Source organism: Notolepis coatsorum (assembly GCF_963971535.1).
Source record: "Notolepis coatsorum genome assembly, chromosome: 2".
Lineage (NCBI taxonomy): Eukaryota > Metazoa > Chordata > Actinopteri > Aulopiformes > Paralepididae > Notolepis > Notolepis coatsorum.
In genome coordinates this window covers 56,518,134-56,541,022 of record NC_140166.1, presented here as the reverse complement: position 1 = coordinate 56,541,022, position 22,889 = coordinate 56,518,134, and the positions used below count along the sequence as shown (strand labels likewise).

Genomic DNA, 22,889 nt, shown 5'->3' with positions numbered 1-22,889 from the left:
TTCCTGATCCTCCAATCACAGCGGTTGCTTGCCTTAGTTCCCGGTTGTGGTTGGGAGGATCAAGAAAAGGGGGGGGGGGGGGCGGGGCTTGAGAGGTCAACCGGTAAACATTATTCTGGGCGCCCCAGTGGCGAACCACATAGCGCGCTCAGCCGCGACACGGCCGACCCGGGTTCGACTCCCGAACCCGTCGTTATTTGCCGAATGTCTTCCCCCCACTCTGTCTCCCATTCCTCCTCTGTCTCTCCCTACTGGACTGCCCAGTAGAAATAAAGCGATAAAAACGGCAAAAGAGAAATCTTAAAAAAAGAAAAAAATTTAAATAAACATTATTCTGGCGTAATCACTTAAATTTAAAGTTGATTATAACTGCTCCCCTATGTAACTCTGTAATACTGTGTTTTTACTGTGTGTACTTGTATTTGTTTTTAACCCTGTACGGCGACCTTGGGTGCTCAGAAAGGCGCCTTTTAAAGAAAAATATTAAATGCATTATTATTATTATTAACGTAGGACAGAATTACCTTTTTTAAATATCCTCTGCTGGGTTATCTTGAAAGCTCTTTCCCACACTGTGACATCATGCATATTACTTGAGTGTTATTCAAATAATAATAATAATAATAATTATTATTATTATTATTATTATTAATAATAATTAACCTTATTTGTAGCACCTTTCATAAAAGAATTGCAGCTCAAAGTGCTTCAAAGCAGTAAGTAGATATGACATTTGCATAAAATAGAGAATAAGAAAAAGGATGAAAACAATGCAGGTGACAAGTGTTGATGTAATGAGACTCATTTATGATAATAATAATAATAATAACTTTATTTGTATAGCACTTTTCATACAGAAGTTGTAGTTCAAAGTGCTTCACAACAGTGAAAAATACAGGCATAAGCGAGCATAAAAAAGAGAGGTAGCAAGGGAAGGTCAATCACAGTGTTTCACCTTAGGATCTAGCATCCCAATAGGCCTCTCTGTTTACAGTTTCATTCAGTAATACAAATAATAAAAATGAGTAAAAAAAAAGTGCGGTTTGATTCAGTTTAAAAATAAAAATAATAAAATAGAACGGACATACATCAGGGTATTTAACATACAACAGAGCAGTGCATCAGTAAAAAGTGTGATAAAATAGTTCAATAAAAATATAACAGAGCAGTGCATCGCTCTTAACACTTTGAGTTTCTTTACAAAGTCAGGGCTGTACGCTAAGCTTTTTCACTAGGGGCACACTTGCCCCTAAATGAGAAATTTAGGGGCAAAAAAGATTTTTTAGGGGCACATTTTTTAATAACAATTTTACCATTATTTATATCGATTGTTTTTTTTTAATAAAATATATATATTATATAATCATACTAATAATAGTTGTATTATCTGCGAGACATCGCCACCACGCAACAAGTCAAAATGCTCGCTATATTAATAATACTTTAAAAATCAACCACACCTAAACTTATGAACACAACAAGGTTATTCTAACAATTTAAGTAATCACTCCACTGATGAAGAGACTGGCACATTGAAGCTCTAAAAGGCTCTGCTTTTCTATTTTATCTAATCACTTAATTCAGTTCTAGTGGCTTCTCCACGTTGAGTATTATTCTATCTCTCATTCCTTATCTTTATCTTTTTTTTATTATTCTATTTTTTCTCTTTCTTTTAACTTACATTGTTCTTTTCCATTGTTCTTCACATTAAGGTGTCAATATTTCCCTACAATCTTTTCCTTTTTCCTGACTTTCCTACATGTTAGTAGAGGGTTCAAATGAATATGTCGATAAGTTTATTCTCTTTTTTTTTTCATTTTTCACAATATTTCATTACAGTAAGGGAAGGTGCAAGACCAAAAGCGACATTCTATTGTATTAGAATGAAAATGTTAGATCCTATGGCAATTAGCATAGGAAGATTAGGATTACAATGCTCAGTTTGGGCAATCCGGTGGACTAAGGGAGAAAGTCATACGCGGAGGATGTGTTTTTGGAACACAGGCCTGTACGACTCTCTGGGCGAGGGGAAAATAGGGGATTTTTATTTGTATATATATATGTTTTTAAGCTCGGCTCAACGGGACCTCATTAATTGGATGTACATCTATTGTAGCTTCGCACTCCAGAAGCATTACCAAAAACTACACAAACATGCATAGATTATGGCTAGTTTGAATATAATGATATGGAACACCGGTGGGATAAACAAACAACACAAACGCAAAAGCGTGCTCACACTGATGAAAAAAGAACATGTGGACGTGGCTCTACTAAGCGAAACGCACATTTTAGAGGAAGACATAGATACGTTAGCGGATAACATATACCATAATATTAGTCACTCTTCTTTTGGTACGAGAACTCGAGGTGTAGCCATAGTCGTCAGACGTAAATTAAATATCGAATTAAAAGGGGTATGGTCGGATGCTGAGGGGCGTATAACTATAGCTAGGATTGTACATAATAACAGGAAAATAGCGTTGGCAGCGGTATATGCCCCAAATTTGTACGAAGTGGGTTTCTTCACTTCACTAACCGTTGAAATGTTAAACCATCCCGAGTACTCATATATAATAGGTGCGGATTTTAATGCCATTTGGAATCCAAGGATGGACAAATCTTACCTTGCCTTTTCCAGCGAACAAAAAAATTCATCTAAAGCATTAAAAGATTGGTCAAAGACTACAGGGGTAATTGATTTATGGCGTTCACTTAATCCCACGACCCGAAAGTACTCCTGTCGATCGGCGAGACACAACACATTATCCAGAATTGATTACGTCTTTGCATCCCCGAGACTATTTGATAAATATGAAGTGGAAATGATACCCAATGCGCTTTCAGATCACTGTAATTTAATCCTAAAAGCAACATTTGGTATACTATCTTCCCGGGCCCCAAGATGGCGTTTTAATACTATGCTGCTTAACAACAAGGAATTCATTACACAACTCAAAGAAGCTCTCACAGTATTCCTACGGGATAATGCAAACGCGGTGCAAGACCCCAGAATAATATGGATGTCGGTAAAGGGTATGATCAAGGATTTCACGGATAGATTTTCCTCCATATTGCGCAAAAATCAATGCACAAAACTGTCTGAAATGGAAACGCTTTACTCAACGTTATTTAATTCTTTAAAATACAACAACTCAACTAGACTAGAAAATCAAGTTAACATTCTAAAAACAGAGATCAATGCAATATACAGACAAAAATCGGAAATGCAAATATGCAGCACAAGACAACAGCAGTATTTCCAAGGTTCTAAACCTAGTCACCTATTAGCCATGCGATTAAGAATTAATGCAAAATTTGCAGATATAACTGCCATTAGAAAACAACAAGTACTTGTAACAGACCCCAAAATAATAAACGATACATTCAAAGAATTCTACTCCGACTTGTATAATTCAAAAACGACCTTTGATCAAAACAAATTGGACACATATCTTAATCAAATTATTCTCCCTAAACTTTCGGAGGACGACGCTAAACAGTTAGAAGCACCGATCACATTAGAAGAACTCAAGAAGGCCATATCCGGAATGAAAAATGGTAAGGCTCCGGGAAGAGACGGTATCCCATCAGAAATGTACCTTTCTTGTTGGGACATATTTGGACCCTTATTACTAAATATGATCTTATACTCAGTCAAGGAGGGGAGCTTCCATAAACACCACAATATCGCACTCATTTCAGTCCTTCTCAAAAAAGACAAAGACCCCACCGAGTGCGGTAGTTACAGACCTTTAAGCCTCCTCGGAACCGATGTCAAACTGTACTCTAAGGTATTAGCCATCAGATTGCAAAAGCATATGACGTCTTTAGTTCATCCGGACCAAACTGGCTTCATAAGAGGTCGCCTGATCAATGATAACATAAGACGAATACTGCACGTACTAGATGCAGACAAAGAGGACACCACACCTAAGGCGATGCTATCCCTGGATGCTATGAAAGCATTTGACAGGCTGGAATGGTCGTTTCTATGGGCAGTATTAGAAAGGATGGGGTTAGGAAAAGGATTCATTGATATGATTAAAGTATTATACAAGGACCCATCGGCCATGATTACAACAGGCACATTCATCTCCGAAATCTTTCCGGTATCACGCTCAGCCAGACAGGGTTGCCCTCTTAGTCCCGGACTATTCGATCTATCATTAGAGCCTTTAGCACAATATATAAGACAATCCCAATACATAGAACCAATCGTAATCAAGGGCACACAACATAAAATTTGTTTATATGCGGACGACGTAATATTGTTCATGCAAAACCCCAACACCACATTGCCGCATCTACTCAAGTTGATGGAGAACTTTGGTGATTTATCGGGATTTAAAATAAATTGGCCGAAGTCGGCTTTCCTTCCTCTTAACATCCATGCAAAAAAAGACACAACCCTCCCAGGTGCGATACCCATGGTAAAACATTTTAGATGCTTGGGTGTGGAAATATTTCCCACCATAAGACAAACGGTGAAGCACAATTACACAAAAATACAGAACAAAATCAAAGACGACCTGGACAGGTGGGCAAAACTTAAAAACTCAGTACAGGCAAGGGTATCAATAGTTAAGATGGATGTATTACCAAGAATCAACTTCATCAGCTCAATGCTACCGTTACCCCCTCCAGAGGGCTACTGGAAAAGATTACACTCCTCCACATACAAATTTATTTGGAATAACAAACCACCTTGCATAAAAAGATCCACCGCACAGAGAAATAAAGCAGACGGTGGCATGGCAGTTCCAGATTTTTTACAATATTTTAAAGCTTTCACATTAAGACCATTGAGAATATGGTTTGATCCCCAGGCTTTGGTATCTTGGAGAGAATTGGAAGAAAACATAGTAGCCCCACAGAGACTGAAGGACATAGCACACACTAAACTTTCAATCAAGCACTGTGAGCGGAAATTTGGCCCCATAATTACCCATGCAATCAGAACATGGCGGGAAACACAAAAAAAATATCCTAACCCTCAAAAATGGCATAATCACACTCCCATATTCAATAACAATGCACTCTTAATGGGAAAACGTCCTATAAGATTCCCTATATGGGAAGAGCAAGGCATACACTCATTAGGGGATATTTTTAATAACCAGGGCTTCTGTAGTTATGGAGAAATATGCACAAAGTTTAACCTCACCGAGTCCACATGGCTTTTTTACATACAGTTACGCCTATGTTTGAAGTCTCACGGTGTTCCATTACACATACCAGTTGAACACCACAGATACCACACATTTTTCTATGAAAGAGAAACATTGTGAGGTTTTGTATCAGGTTTTTATTATTAATTACTAACGTCCTCGTATGAAACCCTTCAACTAGACACTGTCTGGAGGAGGGATATTCCAGACCTGGAAAGTGACTTTGATTGGCAAGAAGCATGGGCAAATGTCCGTCTTACATCAAGGAACCCGGACCATCAACAAATCAATCTTAACTATATTCACAGGACATACTTGACTCCTATAAGACTGAACAGAATGGGCCTGAAACAGGACTCAAAATGCTCCCAATGTACAAATGGAGACGAAGGGACATTTATGCACATGTATTGGGACTGCCCACCAGTTAAGGCATTCTGGAAAGATGTGACCCATCAATTATCAAAACTCGTATCTTGGAATATACCAGTACACCCCTCTGTATTGCTTTTAAATGATGTTTTTGAGTTTGCAGTAAATCCACAGCTAAAGAGATTGGTCTTATCGGGTATCACAGTAGCTAAAAAACTGATCGCATCACGCTGGTTTCAACCGGAAAAAATGTGCCGGAAAGTTTGGTCTCTTACATATCTCGATGTGATATATCAAGAAATATCTACAGCAAGAATTCTGGGTCTCAACGAATCCAAAATGTCAATGTGGGTAGAAGTGGTGGAGAGAATAAAAGCTAGCTTATAATGGTAGTGTCTGGTTAGGAGTGAGGGATAATGGAGGTACTATCCAAGGAGGGGTCCGGGAGGGGGGGGTTCGAGCTGGAGCATATGTGTGTAGGGTTTTAGAAAATAGGTATTAGGGGTATGTCCTATATAAACATTTATATAATTGTTAATTTCGCTGGATATACACTGTATACGGTTAAAATGTTATTATAGACTTTTTTTTTTGTCTTGTTTCTGTACTTGCATGTAATTTTAACCACCTTGACTGTTAGTTTCATTATGCATTATGTGTTGAGTACTGACTTTTAATAATTTTTGTTTTGCAATAATAAAAAAAATATATAAAAAAACAAAAAAAAATGCTCGCTATATGCAACCAGCTCCACTGTCTGTGTGTACTCGAGTAGCCTCCAGCTACGGCCAGGATTCTCCGGAGCTGCAGCTGGACCCTATACTGTAGCCTCCAGCTACGGCCAGGATTATCCGGCGCTGCAGCTGGACCCTATTGACTATATTCAGCGTGCCCTCAACTCGAATACACATCGACTCATAACTAGGACTCCCTACTAGTAAACAGTCAACCCTCCGTCTCTTATTATATGTGAACTAAAGAGTACAAGGTTTACACAACAGCCCCCACCCCTTGTTTTATTGTATTTGTACCTGTACTACCTGCTGTCAGCTGTTTATCTCTCTCTGTGAGCTTGTCAGCTTGATTAGCTCACGTTAGCTAGCGTTAGCTCCGCGGCTAACCCTGAACTAAATCAATGACTAGGTTCTAAAGCATTTCGAGTAGTTTTCACTGCACATAGAAGCAGCCAAACAGCGGGAGAATTTCGGGAGCATATGACCAAAACCCAGTTAGGAACCATCGATTCCCATCCCTACTACTAACTTTACTTTTCTTCATAGCTAGTCAGCCAGTCTATCAGAGCGAGTGCTCAGTTGATTTTCCCGCTGATCATACCTGAGTGCTCAGCGTCATCACACGCCTTGGATCATTTAGGAGTGAAATGCGAATGCAAGGCTTGAAATCACTACTCGCAAGCCCGCCCCCAAATATTATTTACCAATCGCAACGGTCAATTAAAGGGGCAATTTGCGATAATCTCGTCGCAGTGTACAGCCCTGTACAGTTCTAAATTACCTTATAGAACAACAGAGCAGTGCGTCGCTCACAACTTAACAACAGAGTAGTGTGGATGTAATGAGCCTCATTTATAATAATCACAGTGTTGATGTAATGAGTCATATATAATAATCACAGTGTGGATGTGGAGTGTAGTGTGGTAGAATGTATTAGAAGGTTAAGGTAAGAGATACGTCTTTGGCAGAATGCATTAACACATTCGGGGCCACTGGGATGCGTCTAATAAATCTCTAGAGGACCGGCAAATGTAAACAGACTTGGGGCTGTTTGTAGAGCTAAATCTATACTTTATAGCAGTGTTTCTCAAAGTGGGGGGCGCGGAGGCATGACAGGGGGGGCCTTAAGATTTATATAAAAAAAAAAACATTTTTTTTTTTTTTTTTTTTATTAAAGAAAATTATCACTAAAGTGCTATCTGTTGCAGCTGCACTGTTCTCCATTAAAATACCATATTTGGATATTTGGATACCATATTTATTTAATAAAACACAGAAAAGGATCACCAAGTTACTCTGGATAAAAAAAAACTTTACAGACAACATTGAGACAAAGCTTCCTGACACATCTCCATCCAAACTCTTGGAAGAACTCATTGAAATCTCATCTGATACCACCTGGAGAGCTAGTTTCAGAGTGTGGCGCTGAGTACCAAGTATCTCATGATGCAGCAGTTAAGGTGTTGATACCATTCAGCACCACATATCTGTGTGAAGCTGGCTTTTCATCCATGACAGCTCTGAAAACAAAATATAGGGCCAAGTTGAGCCTTGAGGATGACATGCGTGTTGCCTTGTCAAAGACTGACAGCAATAAAGACTGTTTGCTTATTTCCTATGTTCGCTTTGTAAATTCCCAGTCACTGAGTGAAGATCTGCTGTTTTGCAAATATGTCAAAAACAGCGACAGCTGATGAGCTCCTCAAAATTATTGACAGTTACCTGACAGAACATGGACTGAAATGGGAGAACTGTGTGGGCTTTTGCTCTGACGGTGCGCAGGCCATGGCAGGGAAAAGGAGGGGGCTATAGGCGCTCATCAAGGGGGTCTCGCCAAACGCGCAATGGACGCACTGTAAATTCACAGAGAGGCGCCAGCGTCAAGACAGCTTAGCCCTGAGCTGAATGAGGTTTTGACAGAAGTTATAAACGTGGTAAATTTCATCAAAACCCGAGCCCTGAAAGCGCGCCTGTTCTCTGAGCTGTGTGAGGAGATGGGAGCTGACCATTCTGCAGTGCTGTTTCACAGCGAGGCAAGGTGGCTCTCGCGAGGGAAGGTGTTGCCAATTTGAAAGGTCACAATATTGGTGTTATTTCAATAAATTTAAACATGGCCCATTTCATGACTATTTTGTTGGGGCGAGGGGGGGGGGCCCAATATATTTTGGTCCGCCAAAGGGGGGCCTGACAGAAAAAGTTTGAGAAGCACTGCTTTATAGTATTGCTATCTGTCCATTCTCATTGTCAATTGAGACATAAACCGTCCCTTCAAAATGGCTTAAAGAAAAAAAAATCATCAATACGTTCTCATTTTATAGCGCCGTGAATATAAGCGTTATAAGGGATTTCGGCTGGGATATTTCCTGGAAGGCGAGATAAAGGGCTAATAGCTACTACCGTTATATCCAATGACATTTCCGTTATACATAATGCTACAGAAATAACTCAAACTGCATATGATCGGCACGATCCTCAAGCATGTATGCATGAAAGGGGGGGGGGGGGGGCGGGGGTCGTCGTTTCTGATTATTGATTACCAATAACCGCATTAGCCTCATTCATTGATCGGATGGATCAAAACAAGGCCCGATCGGGATGTACTTTACGTGAAAAAGATCTTACCGTGGGCCGGTGGGATCCCCCAGAGCATTTCCCCGTTATCGATCGCCATCTGGTAGATCGATATGTCCATTGGCTGATGATAAATCCCCTTATTGCATAGTGAAATCCGCGATCCAAAACGTAATTCAAGCTACAAGCTGCATATCCAGAACCCAGCTAACTGAAAACTCCATTGAAAGTAAAAAAGAATAGTCCACCGTTCTGCCACAGGGCACACTCTATTATCGCGACAGCGCCCCTAAGAGGATCTGGCCGGTAATGCACATTGGCGAATTCAAAGAGTAGGGTAGGGGAGCTCCAGTAGCTCACCACGTACCGCGAGTGCTATTTCAGCGCCGTGGACAACCGTGCTCGTCACGGATTGTCTTCCCCCCCATCTGAACCCTTTCAGCCTGCTTCTGTCGGTCGAACTTGACCAAGTATAAATGCGATAAACGTATAAAAGAGCCAGGGAAATGGCCAAAGTTTAAAAAAGAAAAAAAGAGTAGGGTAAATCTGCAGTGCCACTCGGCGACCTTGAATAGGTTATTAAAATGGAATAAAGCCAAAACAACCTTCCCACGGACATGTCCGTGCTTCTGTCCACAACGGGTGGAATCGAATCACGGAGATATCCGTGCTTGGGCGGGATTGTGTTAAAATAGCAGCATAATCATTCACTTTCATTTTAATAATAATAATAATAATGGCTTGAATTTATATAGGGCCTTTCACGTACCCAAGGCGCTTTACAATAGAAAGGGGGAGGGGAGAGGATAACGGTGACCTAAACTAAGAAACAAAATGCAAAAAACGGAACGGAGCAAACGGAAAACGGAACTAAAACGGACCAAAACAAAATAGAACAAACGGAATGAATAGGATGCTCATGAGCGTCAGAGACCATAATTTAAAAAAAGATATATATATATGAACTTTTCCTTCTCAGGCTGTTGCTATGGATACATATGACAAGGGTCAGCTGACCTCCAGCATGGTGGACGACTGTTTCTACATCGTTAAGAAGTGCATCAGCCGAGCTTTATCCAGCTCCAGCATCGACTGCCTGGGTGCCATGATCAACCACTCCACCTCCATCCTAGAGTCAGACTTCAGGTAACGGAACGTAGGCCAAATGCGTCCACATTTTTATAGGATTCTATCACATTTTCATAACAATAGCACCCTGCGCCGTTTTCATTGAGGTTTCTTACAAATTAACGATGCTTTATCTTGTCCTTTTTATGCCGATTATCATTCAACTCTTAAATTGTACCATATGTCCCCCTTTAGACAACATATGTAACACTACCAGCGCACTTTTGTTAAGATAATTAGTTTACCATTTGCGGCCGCTATACCGAGGTCGCAGTAATAGTTTACCGCTGTTCAGATCACGTCGAAGAATATAGACACATCCCAGTGACCTGTGACCTGTGCTAACGCTCTTGGGAAATGCAGTGTTGTAGTTCTCAACATTTTCACCTTTTAATTTTAAACCAATGCTGCCATCTACTGACAACAGAAAGTGTTGTCTAATCGTCACCTTGAGAGCCGCTTCCGTATACAGCGTATATCTCTCTCCTCCATCTCTCTTCTGTCTCTCTCCTCCATCTCTCTTCTCTCTCTCCTCCATCTCTCTTCTCTCTCTCTCCTCCATCTCTCTTCCGTCTCTCTCCTCCATCTCTCTTCTGTCTCTCTCATCCATCTCTCTTCTGTCTCTCTCTCCTCCATCTCTCTTCTGTCTCTCCTCCATCTCTCTTCCATCTCTCCTCCATCTCTCTTCTCTCTCTCCATCTCTCTTCTGTCTCTCTCTCCTCCATCTCTCCTCCATCTCTCTTCCGTCTCTCTCTTCCGTCTCTCTCTCCTCCATCTCTCTTCTGTCTCTCCTCCATCTCTCTTCTGTCTCTCTCCTCCATCTCTCTTCTGTCTCTCCTCCATCTCTCTTCTCTCTCTCCTCCATCTCTCTTCTGTCTCTCTCCTCCATCTCTCTTCTGTCTCTCCTCCATCTCTCTTCTCTCTCTCCTCCATCTCTCCTCCATCTCTCTTCCGTCTCTCTCTCTTCCGTCTCTCTCTCCTCCATCTCTCTTCTCTCTCCTCCATCTCTCTTCTGTCTCTCCTCCATCTCTCTTCTGTCTCTCCTCCATCTCTCTTCTGTCTCTCCTCCATCTCTCTTCTCTCTCTCCTCCATCTCTCTTCTGTCTCTCTCCTCCATCTCTCTTCTGTCTCTCTCTCCTCCATCTCTCTTCTGTCTCTCCTCCATCTCTCTTCTGTCTCTCTCCTCCATCTCTCTTCTGTCTCTCTCTCTCCATCTCTCTTCTGTCTCTCTCTCTCCATCTCTCTTCCGTCTCTCTCCTCCATCTCTCTTCTGTCTCTCTCCTCCATCTCTCTTCCGTCTCTCTCCTCCATCTCTCTTCTGTCTCTCTCCTCCATCTCTCTTCCGTCTCTCTCTCCTCCATAATAATTAGTTAATTAGATAATTCGTTTACCATTCGCGGCCGCTATACCTAGGTCGCAGTAATAGTTTACCGCTGTTCAGATCACGTCGAAGAATATAGACACATCCCAGTGACCTGTGACCTGTGCTAACGCTCTTGGGAAATGCAGTGTTGTAGTTCTCAACATTTTCACCTTTTAATTTTAAACCAATGCTGCCATCTACTGACAACAGAAAGTGTTGTCTAATCGTCACCTTGAGAGCCGCTTCCGTATACAGCGTATATCTCTCTCCTCCATCTCTCTTCTGTCTCTCTCCTCCATCTCTCTTCTCTCTCTCCTCCATCTCTCTTCTCTCTCTCTCCTCCATCTCTCTTCCGTCTCTCCTCCATCTCTCTTCTGTCTCTCTCATCCATCTCTCTTCTGTCTCTCTCTCCTCCATCTCTCTTCTGTCTCTCCTCCATCTCTCTTCCGTCTCTCCTCCATCTCTCTTCTCTCTCTCCTCCATCTCTCTTCCGTCTCTCTCTCCTCCATCTCTCCTCCATCTCTCTTCCGTCTCTCTCTCTTCCGTCTCTCTCTCCTCCATCTCTCTTCTGTCTCTCCTCCATCTCTCTTCTGTCTCTCTCCTCCATCTCTCTTCTGTCTCTCCTCCATCTCTCTTCTCTCTCTCCTCCATCTCTCTTCTGTCTCTCTCCTCCATCTCTCTTCTGTCTCTCCTCCATCTCTCTTCTCTCTCTCCTCCATCTCTCCTCCATCTCTCTTCCGTCTCTCTCTCTTCCGTCTCTCTCTCCTCCATCTCTCTTCTCTCTCCTCCATCTCTCTTCTGTCTCTCCTCCATCTCTCTTCTGTCTCTCCTCCATCTCTCTTCTGTCTCTCTCCTCCATCTCTCTTCTCTCTCTCCTCCATCTCTCTTCTGTCTCTCTCCTCCATCTCTCTTCTGTCTCTCTCTCCTCCATCTCTCTTCTGTCTCTCCTCCATCTCTCTTCTGTCTCTCCTCCATCTCTCTTCTGTCTCTCTCCATCTCTCTTCTGTCTCTCTCTCTCCATCTCTCTTCCGTCTCTCTCCTCCATCTCTCTTCTGTCTCTCTCCTCCATCTCTCTTCCGTCTCTCTCCTCCATCTCTCTTCTGTCTCTCTCCTCCATCTCTCTTCCGTCTCTCTCTCCTCCATCTCTTCTGTCTCTCCTCCATCTCTCTTCCGTCTCTCTCTCCTCCATCTCTCTTCTCTCTCTCCTCCATCTCTCTTCTGTCTCTCTCCTCCTCTCTTCTGTCTCTCTCCTCCTCTCTTCTGTCTCTCTCCTCCATCTCTCTTCCGTCTCTCTCTCCTCCATCTCTCTTCTCTCTCCTCCATCTCTCTTCTGTCTCTGTCCTCCATCTCTCTTCTCTCTCTCCTCCATCTCTCTTCTGTCTCCTCCATCTCTCTTCTCTCTCCTCCGTCTCTCTTCTGTCTCTTCCATCTCTCTTGTCTCTCTCTCTTCCATCTCTCTTCTCTCTCCTCCATCTCTCTTCTGTCTCCTCCATCTCTCTTCTCTCTCCTCCATCTCTCTTCTGTCTCCTCCATCTCTCTTCTCTCTCCTCCATCTCTCTTCTGTCTCCTCCATCTCTCTTCTCTCTCTCTCCTCCATCTCTCTTCTCTCTCCTCCATCTCTCTTCTCTCTCCTCCATCTCTCTTCTCTCTCCTCCATCTCTCTTCTGTCTCCTCCATCTCTCTTCTCTCTCCTCCATCTCTCTTCTCTCTCCTCCATCTCTCTTCTGTCTCCTCCATCTCTCTTCTCTCTCCTCCATCTCTCTTCTGTCTCTCTCTCCTCCATCTCTCTTCTCTCTCCTCCATCTCTCTTCTGTCTCTCTCTCCTCCATCTCTCTTCTCTCTCCTCCATCTCTCTTCTGTCTCCTCCATCTCTCTTCTCTCTCCTCCATCTCTCCTCCATCTCTCTTCTGTCTCCTCCATCTCTCTTCTCTCTCCTCCATCTCTCCTCCATCTCTCTTCTCTCTCCTCCATCTCTCTTCTGTCTCCTCCATCTCTCTTCCGTCTCCTCCATCTCTCTTCTCTCTCCTCCATCTCTCTTCTGTCTCTCTCTCCTCCATCTCTCTTCTCTCTCCTCCATCTCTCTTCTCTCTCCTCCATCTCTCTTCTGTCTCCTCCATCTCTCTTCTGTCTCTCCTCCATCTCTCTTCCGTCTCCTCCATCTCTCTTCCGTCTCCTCCATCTCTCTTCTCTCTCCTCCATCTCTCTTCTGTCTCCTCCATCTCTCTTCTCTCTCCTCCATCTCTCTTCTCTCTCCTCCATCTCTCTTCTGTCTCCTCCATCTCTCTTCTGTCTCTCCTCCATCTCTCTTCTGTCTCTCCTCCATCTCTCTTCTCTCTCCTCCATCTCTCTTCTCTCTCCTCCATCTCTCTTCTCTCTCCTCCATCTCTCTTCTGTCTCCTCCATCTCTCTTCTCTCTCCTCCATCTCTCTTCTGTCTCTCTCTCCTCCATCTCTCTTCTCTCTCCTCCATCTCTCTTCTGTCTCTCTCTCCTCCATCTCTCTTCTCTCTCCTCCATCTCTCTTCTGTCTCCTCCATCTCTCTTCTCTCTCCTCCATCTCTCCTCCATCTCTCTTCTCCCTCCTCCATCTCTCTTCTGTCTCCTCCATCTCTCTTCTCTCTCCTCCATCTCTCTTCCGTCTCCTCCATCTCTCTTCTCTCTCCTCCATCTCTCTTCTGTCTCCTCCATCTCTCTTCTGTCTCTCCTCCATCTCTCTTCTGTCTCCTCCATCTCTCTTCTCTCTCCTCCATCTCTCTTCTCTCTCCTCCATCTCTCTTCTCTCTCCTCCATCTCTCTTCCGTCTCCTCCATCTCTCTTCTGTCTCCTCCATCTCTCTTCTCTCTCCTCCATCTCTCTTCTGTCTCTCTCTCCTCCATCTCTCTTCTCTCTCCTCCATCTCTCTTATGTCTCTCTCTCCTCCATCTCTCTTCTCTCTCCTCCATCTCTCTTCTGTCTCCTCCATCTCTCTTCTCTCTCCTCCATCTCTCTTCTGTCTCCTCCATCTCTCTACTGTCTCCTCCATCTCTCTTCCGTCTCCTCCATCTCTCTTCTCTCTCCTCCATCTCTCTTCTGTCTCCTCCATCTCTCTTCTGTCTCTCCTCCATCTCTCTTCTGTCTCCTCCATCTCTCTTCTCTCTCCTCCATCTCTCTTCTCTCTCCTCCATCTCTCTTCTATCTCTCTTCTCTCTCCTCCATCTCTCTTCTGTCTCTCCTCCATCTCTCTTCTGTCTCCTCCATCTCTCTTCTCTCTCCCATCTCTCTTCTCTCTCCTCCATCTCTCTTCTCTCTCCTCCATCTCTCTTCCGTCTCCTCCATCTCTCTTCTCTCTCCTCCATCTCTCTTCTGTCTCCTCCATCTCTCTTCTGTCTCTCCTCCATCTCTCTTCTCTCTCCTCCATCTCTCTTCTCTCTCCTCCATCTCTCTTCTGTCTCCTCCATCTCTCTTCTCTCTCCTCCATCTCTCTTCTGTCTCTCTCTCCTCCATCTCTCTTCTCTCTCCTCCATCTTTCTTCTGTCTCCTCCATCTCTCCTCCATCTCTCTTCTCTCTCCTCCATCTCTCTTCTCTCTCCTCCATCTCTCTTCTGTCTCCTCCATCTCTCTTCTCTCTCCTCCATCTCTCCTCCATCTCTCTTCTGTCTCCTCCATCTCTCTTCTCTCTCCTCCATCTCTCCTCCATCTCTCTTCTCTCTCCTCCATCTCTCTTCTGTCTCCTCCATCTCTCTTCCGTCTCCTCCATCTCTCTTCTGTCTCTCCTCCATCTCTCTTCTGTCTCCTCCATCTCTCTTCTCTCTCCTCCATCTCTCTTCTCTCTCCTCCATCTCTCTTCCGTTTCCTCCATCTCTCTTCTCTCTCCTCCATCTCTCTTCTGTCTCCTCCATCTCTCTTCTCTCTCCTCCATCTCTCTTCCGTCTCTTCCATCTCTCTTCTCTCTCCTCCATCTCTCTTCTGTCTCCTCCATCTCTCTTCTGTCTCCTCCATCTCTCTTCCGTCTCCTCCATCTCTCTTCTCTCTCCTCCATCTCTCTTCTGTCTCCTCCATCTCTCTTCTGTCTCCTCCATCTCTCTTCTCTCTCCTCCATCTCTCTTCTCTCTCCTCCATCTCTCTTCTGTCTCCTCCATCTCTCCTCCATCTCTCTTCTCTCTCCTCCATCTCTCTTCTCTCTCCTCCATCTCTCTTCTCTCTCCTCCATCTCTCTTCTGTCTCCATCTCTCCTCCATCTCTCTTCTCTCTCCTCCATCTCTCTTCTCTCTCCTCCATCTCTCTTCTCTCTCCTCCATCTCTCTTCTCTCTCCATCTCTCTTCTGTCTCCTCCATCTCTCTTCCGTCTCCTCCATCTCTCTTCTCTCTCCTCCATCTCTCTTCTCTCTCCTCCATCTCTCTTCTGTCTCCTCCATCTCTCCTCCATCTCTCTTCTCTCTCCTCCATCTCTCTTCTCTCTCCTCCATCTCTCTTCTCTCTCCTCCATCTCTCTTCTCTCCTCCATCTCTCTTCTCTCCATCTCTCTTCTCTCTCCTCCATCTCTCTTCTGTCTCCTCCATCTCTCTTCTGTGTCTCTCCTCTCTCCTCTCCTGTCTCTCCCGTCTCCCTCTCCCCTCCCGTCTCTCTCTCCTGTCACTCTCCTCTCTCTCCTGTCTCTCTCCTCTCTCCTCCGTCTCCCTCTCCTCTCTCTCCTGTCTCCCTCTCCCCTCCCGTCTCTCTCTCCTGTCACTCTCCTCTCTCTCCTCTCTCCTCCGTCTCCCTCTCCTCTCTCTCCTGTCTCCCTCTTCCCTCCTGTCTCTCTCTCTCATGTCTCTCTCCCCTCCCGTCTCTCTCCTGTCTCTCTCCTTTCCCGTCTCTCTCCCCTCCTGTCTCTCTCTCCTGTCTCTCTCCTGTCCCTCTCTCCTCTCTCTCCTCCATCTCCCTCTCCTCCATCTCTCTCTCCTCCTCCTCTCTCTCTCTCCATCTCCCTCTCCTCCTCATCTCCCTCTCCTCTCCTCCTCTCTCTCCTCTCTCTCCCCTCTCCCCTCTCTCCCCTCTCCAGGGAGGTGTTGTGCTGTAAGCTGAAGCAGGGCTTCCCTGCCACCACCCTGCAGGACATCCAGAGAGGAGTGAGCAGCGCCGTGAGCCTGATGCACAGCAGTCTGCAGCAGGGCAAGTTCAACAGCCTGGGCATCGAGAGCGCGGAGCAGGCCAAGGCTGCCTTCCTGGTGAGACCCTGACCCTGACCCAGACCCAGACCCTAACCCCAGGCCAAGGCTGCCTTCCTGGTGAGACCCAGACCCTGACCCAGACCCTGACCCCAGGCCAAGGCTGCCTTCCTGGTGAGACCCAGACCCAGACCCTGACCCAGACACTAACCCTGACCCAGGCCAAGGCTGCCTTCCTGGTGAGACCCTGACCCAGACCCAGACCCAGGCCAAGGCTGCCTTCCTGGTGAGACCCTGACCCAGACACTAACCCTGACCCAGGCCAAGGCTGCCTTCCTGGTGAGACCCTGACCCAGACACTAACCCTGACCCAGGCCAAGGCTGCCTTCCTGGTGAGACCCTGACCCAGACCCAGACCCAGGCCAAGGCTGCCTTCCTGGTGAGACCCAGACCCTGACCCAGACCCAGGCCAAGGCTGCCTTCCTGGTGAGACCCAGACCCAGACCCAGGCCAAGGCTGCCTTCCTGGTGAGACCCTGACCCAGACCCAGACCCTGACCCAGGCCCCAGGCCAAGGCTGCCTTCCTGGTGAGACCCTGACCCAGACACTAACCCTGACCCAGGCCAAGGCTGCCTTCCTGTTGAGACCCTGACCCAGACCCAGGCCAAGGCTGCCTTCCTGGTGAGACCCAGACCCTGACCCAGACCCAGACCCAGGCCAAGGCTGCCTTCCTGGTGAGACCCTGACCCAGACACTAACCCTGACCCAGGCCAAGGCTGCCTTCCTGGTGAGACCCTGACCCAGACCCAGACCCAGGCCAAGGCTGCCTTCCTGGTGAGAACCTGACCCAGACCCAGACCCAGGCCAAGGCTGCCTTCCTGGTGAGACCCAGACCCAGACCCAGGCCAAGGCTGCCTTCCTGGTGAGACCCAGACCCTGACCCAGACCCAGACCCCAGGCCAAGGCTGCCTTCCTGGTGAGACCCAGACCCAGACCCAGACCCAGACCCTGACCCCAGGCCCAGACCCTGACCCAGACCCAGACCCTAACCCCAGGCCAAGGCTGCCTTCCTGGTGAGACCCAGACCCTGACCCAGACCCAGACCCCAGGCCAAGGCTGCCTTCCTGGTGAGACCCAGACCCAGACCCAGACCCTGACCCCAGGCCCAGACCCTGACCCAGACCCAGACCCTAACCCCAGGCCAAGGCTGCCTTCCTGGTGAGACCCAGACCCAGACCCTGACCCAGACCCTGACCCCAGGCCCAGACCCTGACCCAGACCCTAACCCCAGGCCAAGGCTGCCTTCCTGGTGAGACCCAGACCCAGACCCAGACCCTGACCCAGACCCAGACCCTGACCCAGACCCAGACCCTAACCCAGACGCGTCTCTACATTTCGTAGCTCCATTTCTGCAGACCCCTCTCTGATTGGTTGAACTCCATTTCTGCAGACCCCTCTCTGATTGGCCACTACGCCCATGTGACCGCGGCAGCGCGAGAGAGCTGCAGTGCGGAAATAGGCTGCATCCTATTGCCATTCTCTGCGACAAACTCTAACCTTAACCAACTGCGAAACAGCTCCTAAACTTAACCCTTCTAACCTTAACCAACTCCGAAACAATGCCTAACCTTAACCCTAACCTTAACCAACTCCGAAAGAATGCCTAACCTTAACCCTAACCTTAACCAACTCCGAAAGAATATCGCCCTGCTCTAAGACAAACTCTAACCTTAACCAACTCCGAAACAATGCCTAAACTTAACCGGCGAAAGAATGCATGTTAAAAAAATAAATAATTGAAGGGAATCGAACTTGTCACCAACGCACCGCAGGATCCACAGCAAGGCGGCGAACCAGTTGAGCTAGTCGTCGACCTCGATAACTACGCGCACCTCCCTCGCATACCTTAGAGAGGGGCTTCGCTCAACCAATCAGAGAGGGGCTTCGCTCAACCAATCAGAGAGGGGCTTCGCTCAACCAATCAGAGAGGGGCTTCGCTCAACCAATTAGAGAGGGGTCTGCAGAAATAGAGTTCAACCAATCAGAGAGGGGTCTGCAGAAATAGAGTTCAACCAATCAGAGAGGGGTCTGCAGAAATGGAGCTACGAAATGTAGAGACGCAACCCAGACCCCAGGCTGCCTTCCTGGTGAGCAACCCACTCACACACACAACCCACTCACACACACAACCAGCTCACACACACAACCCACTCACACACACAACCAGCTCACACACACAACCCACTCACACACACAACCCACTCACACACACAACCAGCTCACACACACAACCAGCTCACACACACAACCCACTCACACACACAACCAGCTCACACACACAACCAGCTCACACACACAACCCACTCACACACACAATCCACTCACACACACAACCAGCTCACACACACAACCCACTCACACACACAACCCACTCACACACACAACCCACTCACACACACAACCCACTCACACACACAACCAGCTCACACACACAACCCACTCACACACACAACCAGCTCACACACACAACCAGCTCACACACACAACCCACTCACACACACAACCAGCTCACACACACAACCCACTCACACACACAACCCACTCACACACACAACCCACTCACACACACAACCCACTCACACACACAACCCACTCACACACACAACCCGCTCACACACACAACCCACTCACACACACAACCCGCTCACACACACAACCAGCTCACACACACAACCAGCTCACACACACAACCAGCTCACACACACAACCAGCTCACACACACAACCAGCCCACTCACACACACAACCCACTCACACACACAACCCACTCACACACACAACCCACTCACACACACAACCAGCTCACACACACAACCAGCTCTCACACACAACCAGCTCACACACACAACCAGCTCACACACACAACCAGCTCACACACACAACCCACTCACACACACAACCAGCTCACACACACAACCAGCTCACACACACAACCAGCTCACACACACAACCCACTCACACACACAGCCCACTCACACACACAGCCCACTCACACACACAACCCACTCACACACACAACCCACTCACACACACAACCCACTCACACACACAACCAGCTCACACACACAACCAGCTCACACACACAACCAGCTCACACACACAACCCACTCACACACACAACCAGCTCACACACACAACCAGCTCACACACACAACCAGCTCACACACACAACCAGCTCACACACACAACCAGCTCACACACACAACCAGCTCACACACACAACCCACTCACACACACAACCAGCTCACACACACAACCCACTCACACACACAACCAGCTCACACACACAACCAGCTCACACACACAACCCACTCACACACACAACCAGCTCACACACACAACCAGCTCACACACACAACCCACTCACACACACAACCAGCTCACACACACAACCAGCTCACACACACAACCCACTCACACACCAGGGTTTCCGTTAGAATTCTTTTTTTGTCGGTCTTGAGTGACCGGTAGATTTCACTCTACCGGACAAATGGGATAAATTCCGGTCAGAGTTTATTGAGCTTAAAAACAATTGATAGGCCTATATAAAGAATGACATCCTCAAGGCATTTATAATATTTTAACTTAAAACTAGGCTACTTTTGCGTATATACAGTCATTAATATATTCCAAATAAAATAAGTCCCTCGAGACTTCGTGCTGCTGCCGACTTGAGGTGTCGCCGTGTCTGTGGGCAGTCTGCCTGACATTAATAAACAGCAGTCTGTTATAATCACATTTTTATGAGCTAACGAATTCCGTTATATTGGACATTTGTATTAATTATATCAAGCGAAGAACTGAGAAATTTGGCAGAGAGACGGCAACATTATCGTGGGTTTGCGTGATGTATATCTCCACCTCCCAACGACTTGGTGCTGGTCATAATGTCCGGTGAAAATAATTCCCTCTAAGCACAATTTGATTATTTGAATTGTATTAAAATAGGCTAAAATTAAATAGCCTATGCGATGAACGATTCATTACATTTGTTTAATCGTTGCTTCCTTCACCAAGCAGCCGGTCTAATAATGACAAAGCTGTTGTCAGCGCGAGCTTGCTGCTGCTAGATTTGCAAGAAGCATCCAGCTGCAGACCCGCAGAGCAGCTGTGTTTCCAGGTCCGGTCTGGGGACCGCACTGTGTACTGCACTGTGCCAGCAAAGCTGGTGGGTTCTGTGGGTCTGCAGCTGCATGCTTTTCGCAAATCTAGCAGCAAGCTCTCGCTGACACAGCGTCGTCATTAGACCGGCTGCTTGGTGAAGCAACGATAACAAATGTAATGATTGTTTCGTTCATCGCATAGGCTATTTAATTTTAGCCTATTTGAATACAATTCAAATAATCAAATTGTGCTTAGAGGGAATTATTTTCACCGGACATTATGACCGGAGAGATTAAATATGTCGGACTTCAACAGATTTTGCCGGTCAAATACCGGTAATTACCGGCTAACGGAAACGCTGTCACACACACAACCCACTCACACACACAACCAGCTCACACACACAACCAGCTCACACACACAACCCACTCACACACACAACCAGCTCACACACACAACCCACTCACACACACAACCAGCTCACACACACAACCAGCTCACACACACAACCAGCTCACACACACAACCAGCTCACACACACAACCAGCTCACACACACAACCAGCTCACACACACAACCAGCTCACACACACAACCAGCTCACACACACAACCCACTCACACACACAACCAGCTCACACACACAACCAGCTCACACACACAACCAGCTCACACACACAACCAGCTCACACACACAACCAGCTCACACACACAACCAGCTCACACACACAACCAGCTCACACACACAACCAGCTCACACACACAACCAGCTCACACACACAACCCACTCACACACACAACCAGCTCACACACACAACCAGCTCACACACACAACCAGCTCACACACACAACCAGCTCACACACACAACCAGCTCACACACACAACCCACTCACACACACGCATTGTGGCAAAAAACACAATTACAATTATTTTGATTGATATTGAAATCACGAATATTAAAACAACTCATTGATTTGAGACCATCCTATGACGACACAGACAAATTAGTTTGACCTTTCTTTCTCTCTCGACCTGTCGGACGCCCTGCTGGTCTCTGACGGGGACACGTCGCAGGTTGAAAAAGCCCTGGGCTCTGAACTCGGCAGAATCTGCACCTGGCTCGCTGATAACAAACTCATCCACGCACTCACCTAGGGCCAACTTTCTTTAGGCAACTAAACTGGCTTCCGGTCAATAAAAGGTCATTCACATCAAATTAGGTCTCACACACAAGATGGTTCAAAATACGGGTCCGAAATATCTATCCAATTACTTTAATCGATTCCGTGACAATCATTCATACTCCACTAGAAGGAGCAGTACGGATTTTATTCTGCCAAAATTCAACTCACTAATGGGCACAAATACTTGCAGCACTGGAGTGGAACAAGCTTCCAGTGGCCCTGAAAAACATCGAAGAGGGGGGAAGCTTTAGACGTGCCGCAAAGAAATGGCTAGCCAGTGAATTCTAGAATAGCCACGTCTAGGAAGGAGAGGGTACGGAGTGTTTTATGGGGTTGCTATATGTTTTATTATGATGATCTATGTTTTATTATGATGATCTATGTTTTATTATGATGCTCATGTTTTATTATGATGCTCTATGTTTTATGATGTCTGTCCATGTCCAAAATCAGGGACCATGATGGAAATAAGTGCTTGCACTTTCTCATGTTTTTATCCCCTGGATGCCGTCTTTTTTACTCCACAATAAAAAGCTATCTATCAATCATCATTACAGCACCTGGGTAAAACAGAGTCCGTTCTCCTTCTTCTTCTTTCGTGTAACATCAGAGGTCCAACTCCGTATCTTGTAGCCATGCACTTAACTCTGGTCCCACATCAAAGAGGCTGGCTTCCGAGGGTGGTTTGAATAGGGGGCAGAGGGTGGTCTGTATAGGGGGCAGAGGGTGCTCTGTATAGGGGGCAGAGGGTGGTCTGTATAGGGGGCAGAGGGTGGTCTGTATAGGGGGCAGAGGGTGGTCTGTATAGGGGGCAGAGGGTGGTCTGTATAGGGGGCAGAGGGTGGTCTGTATAGGGGGCAGAGGGTGGTCTGTATAGGGGGCAGAGGGTCCTTCAGTAGATGACCGTCCCTCTGTCTGTCCTTCTGTCCAGGTGACTCTGAACAACGTGGAGGTCTGCAGCGAGAACATCACCACTCTGAAGAGGAACCTGGAGGCAAGTACACACTACACACACACTCATACACACTACACACACACTCATACACACTACACACACACTCATAGACACTACACACACAC

General features: G+C 46.3%; 1 protein-coding gene across 4 annotated transcripts in view; it reads left to right on the top strand.

The window, feature by feature from the left end:
• The window catches only part of cog4 (component of oligomeric golgi complex 4), a 66,213-nt gene that overhangs the window by 23,341 nt on the left and 19,983 nt on the right, over window positions 1-22,889 (top strand). For all 4 annotated transcript variants that reach the window (XM_084307577.1, XM_084307576.1, XM_084307579.1 and 1 more), the window contains 3 exons: window positions 9,828-9,994; window positions 16,358-16,523; window positions 22,741-22,803. In XM_084307577.1, the coding sequence (XP_084163703.1) occupies window positions 9,828-9,994; window positions 16,358-16,523; window positions 22,741-22,803 (396 nt within the window). The remainder of the gene's footprint in view (window positions 1-9,827; window positions 9,995-16,357; window positions 16,524-22,740; window positions 22,804-22,889) is intronic.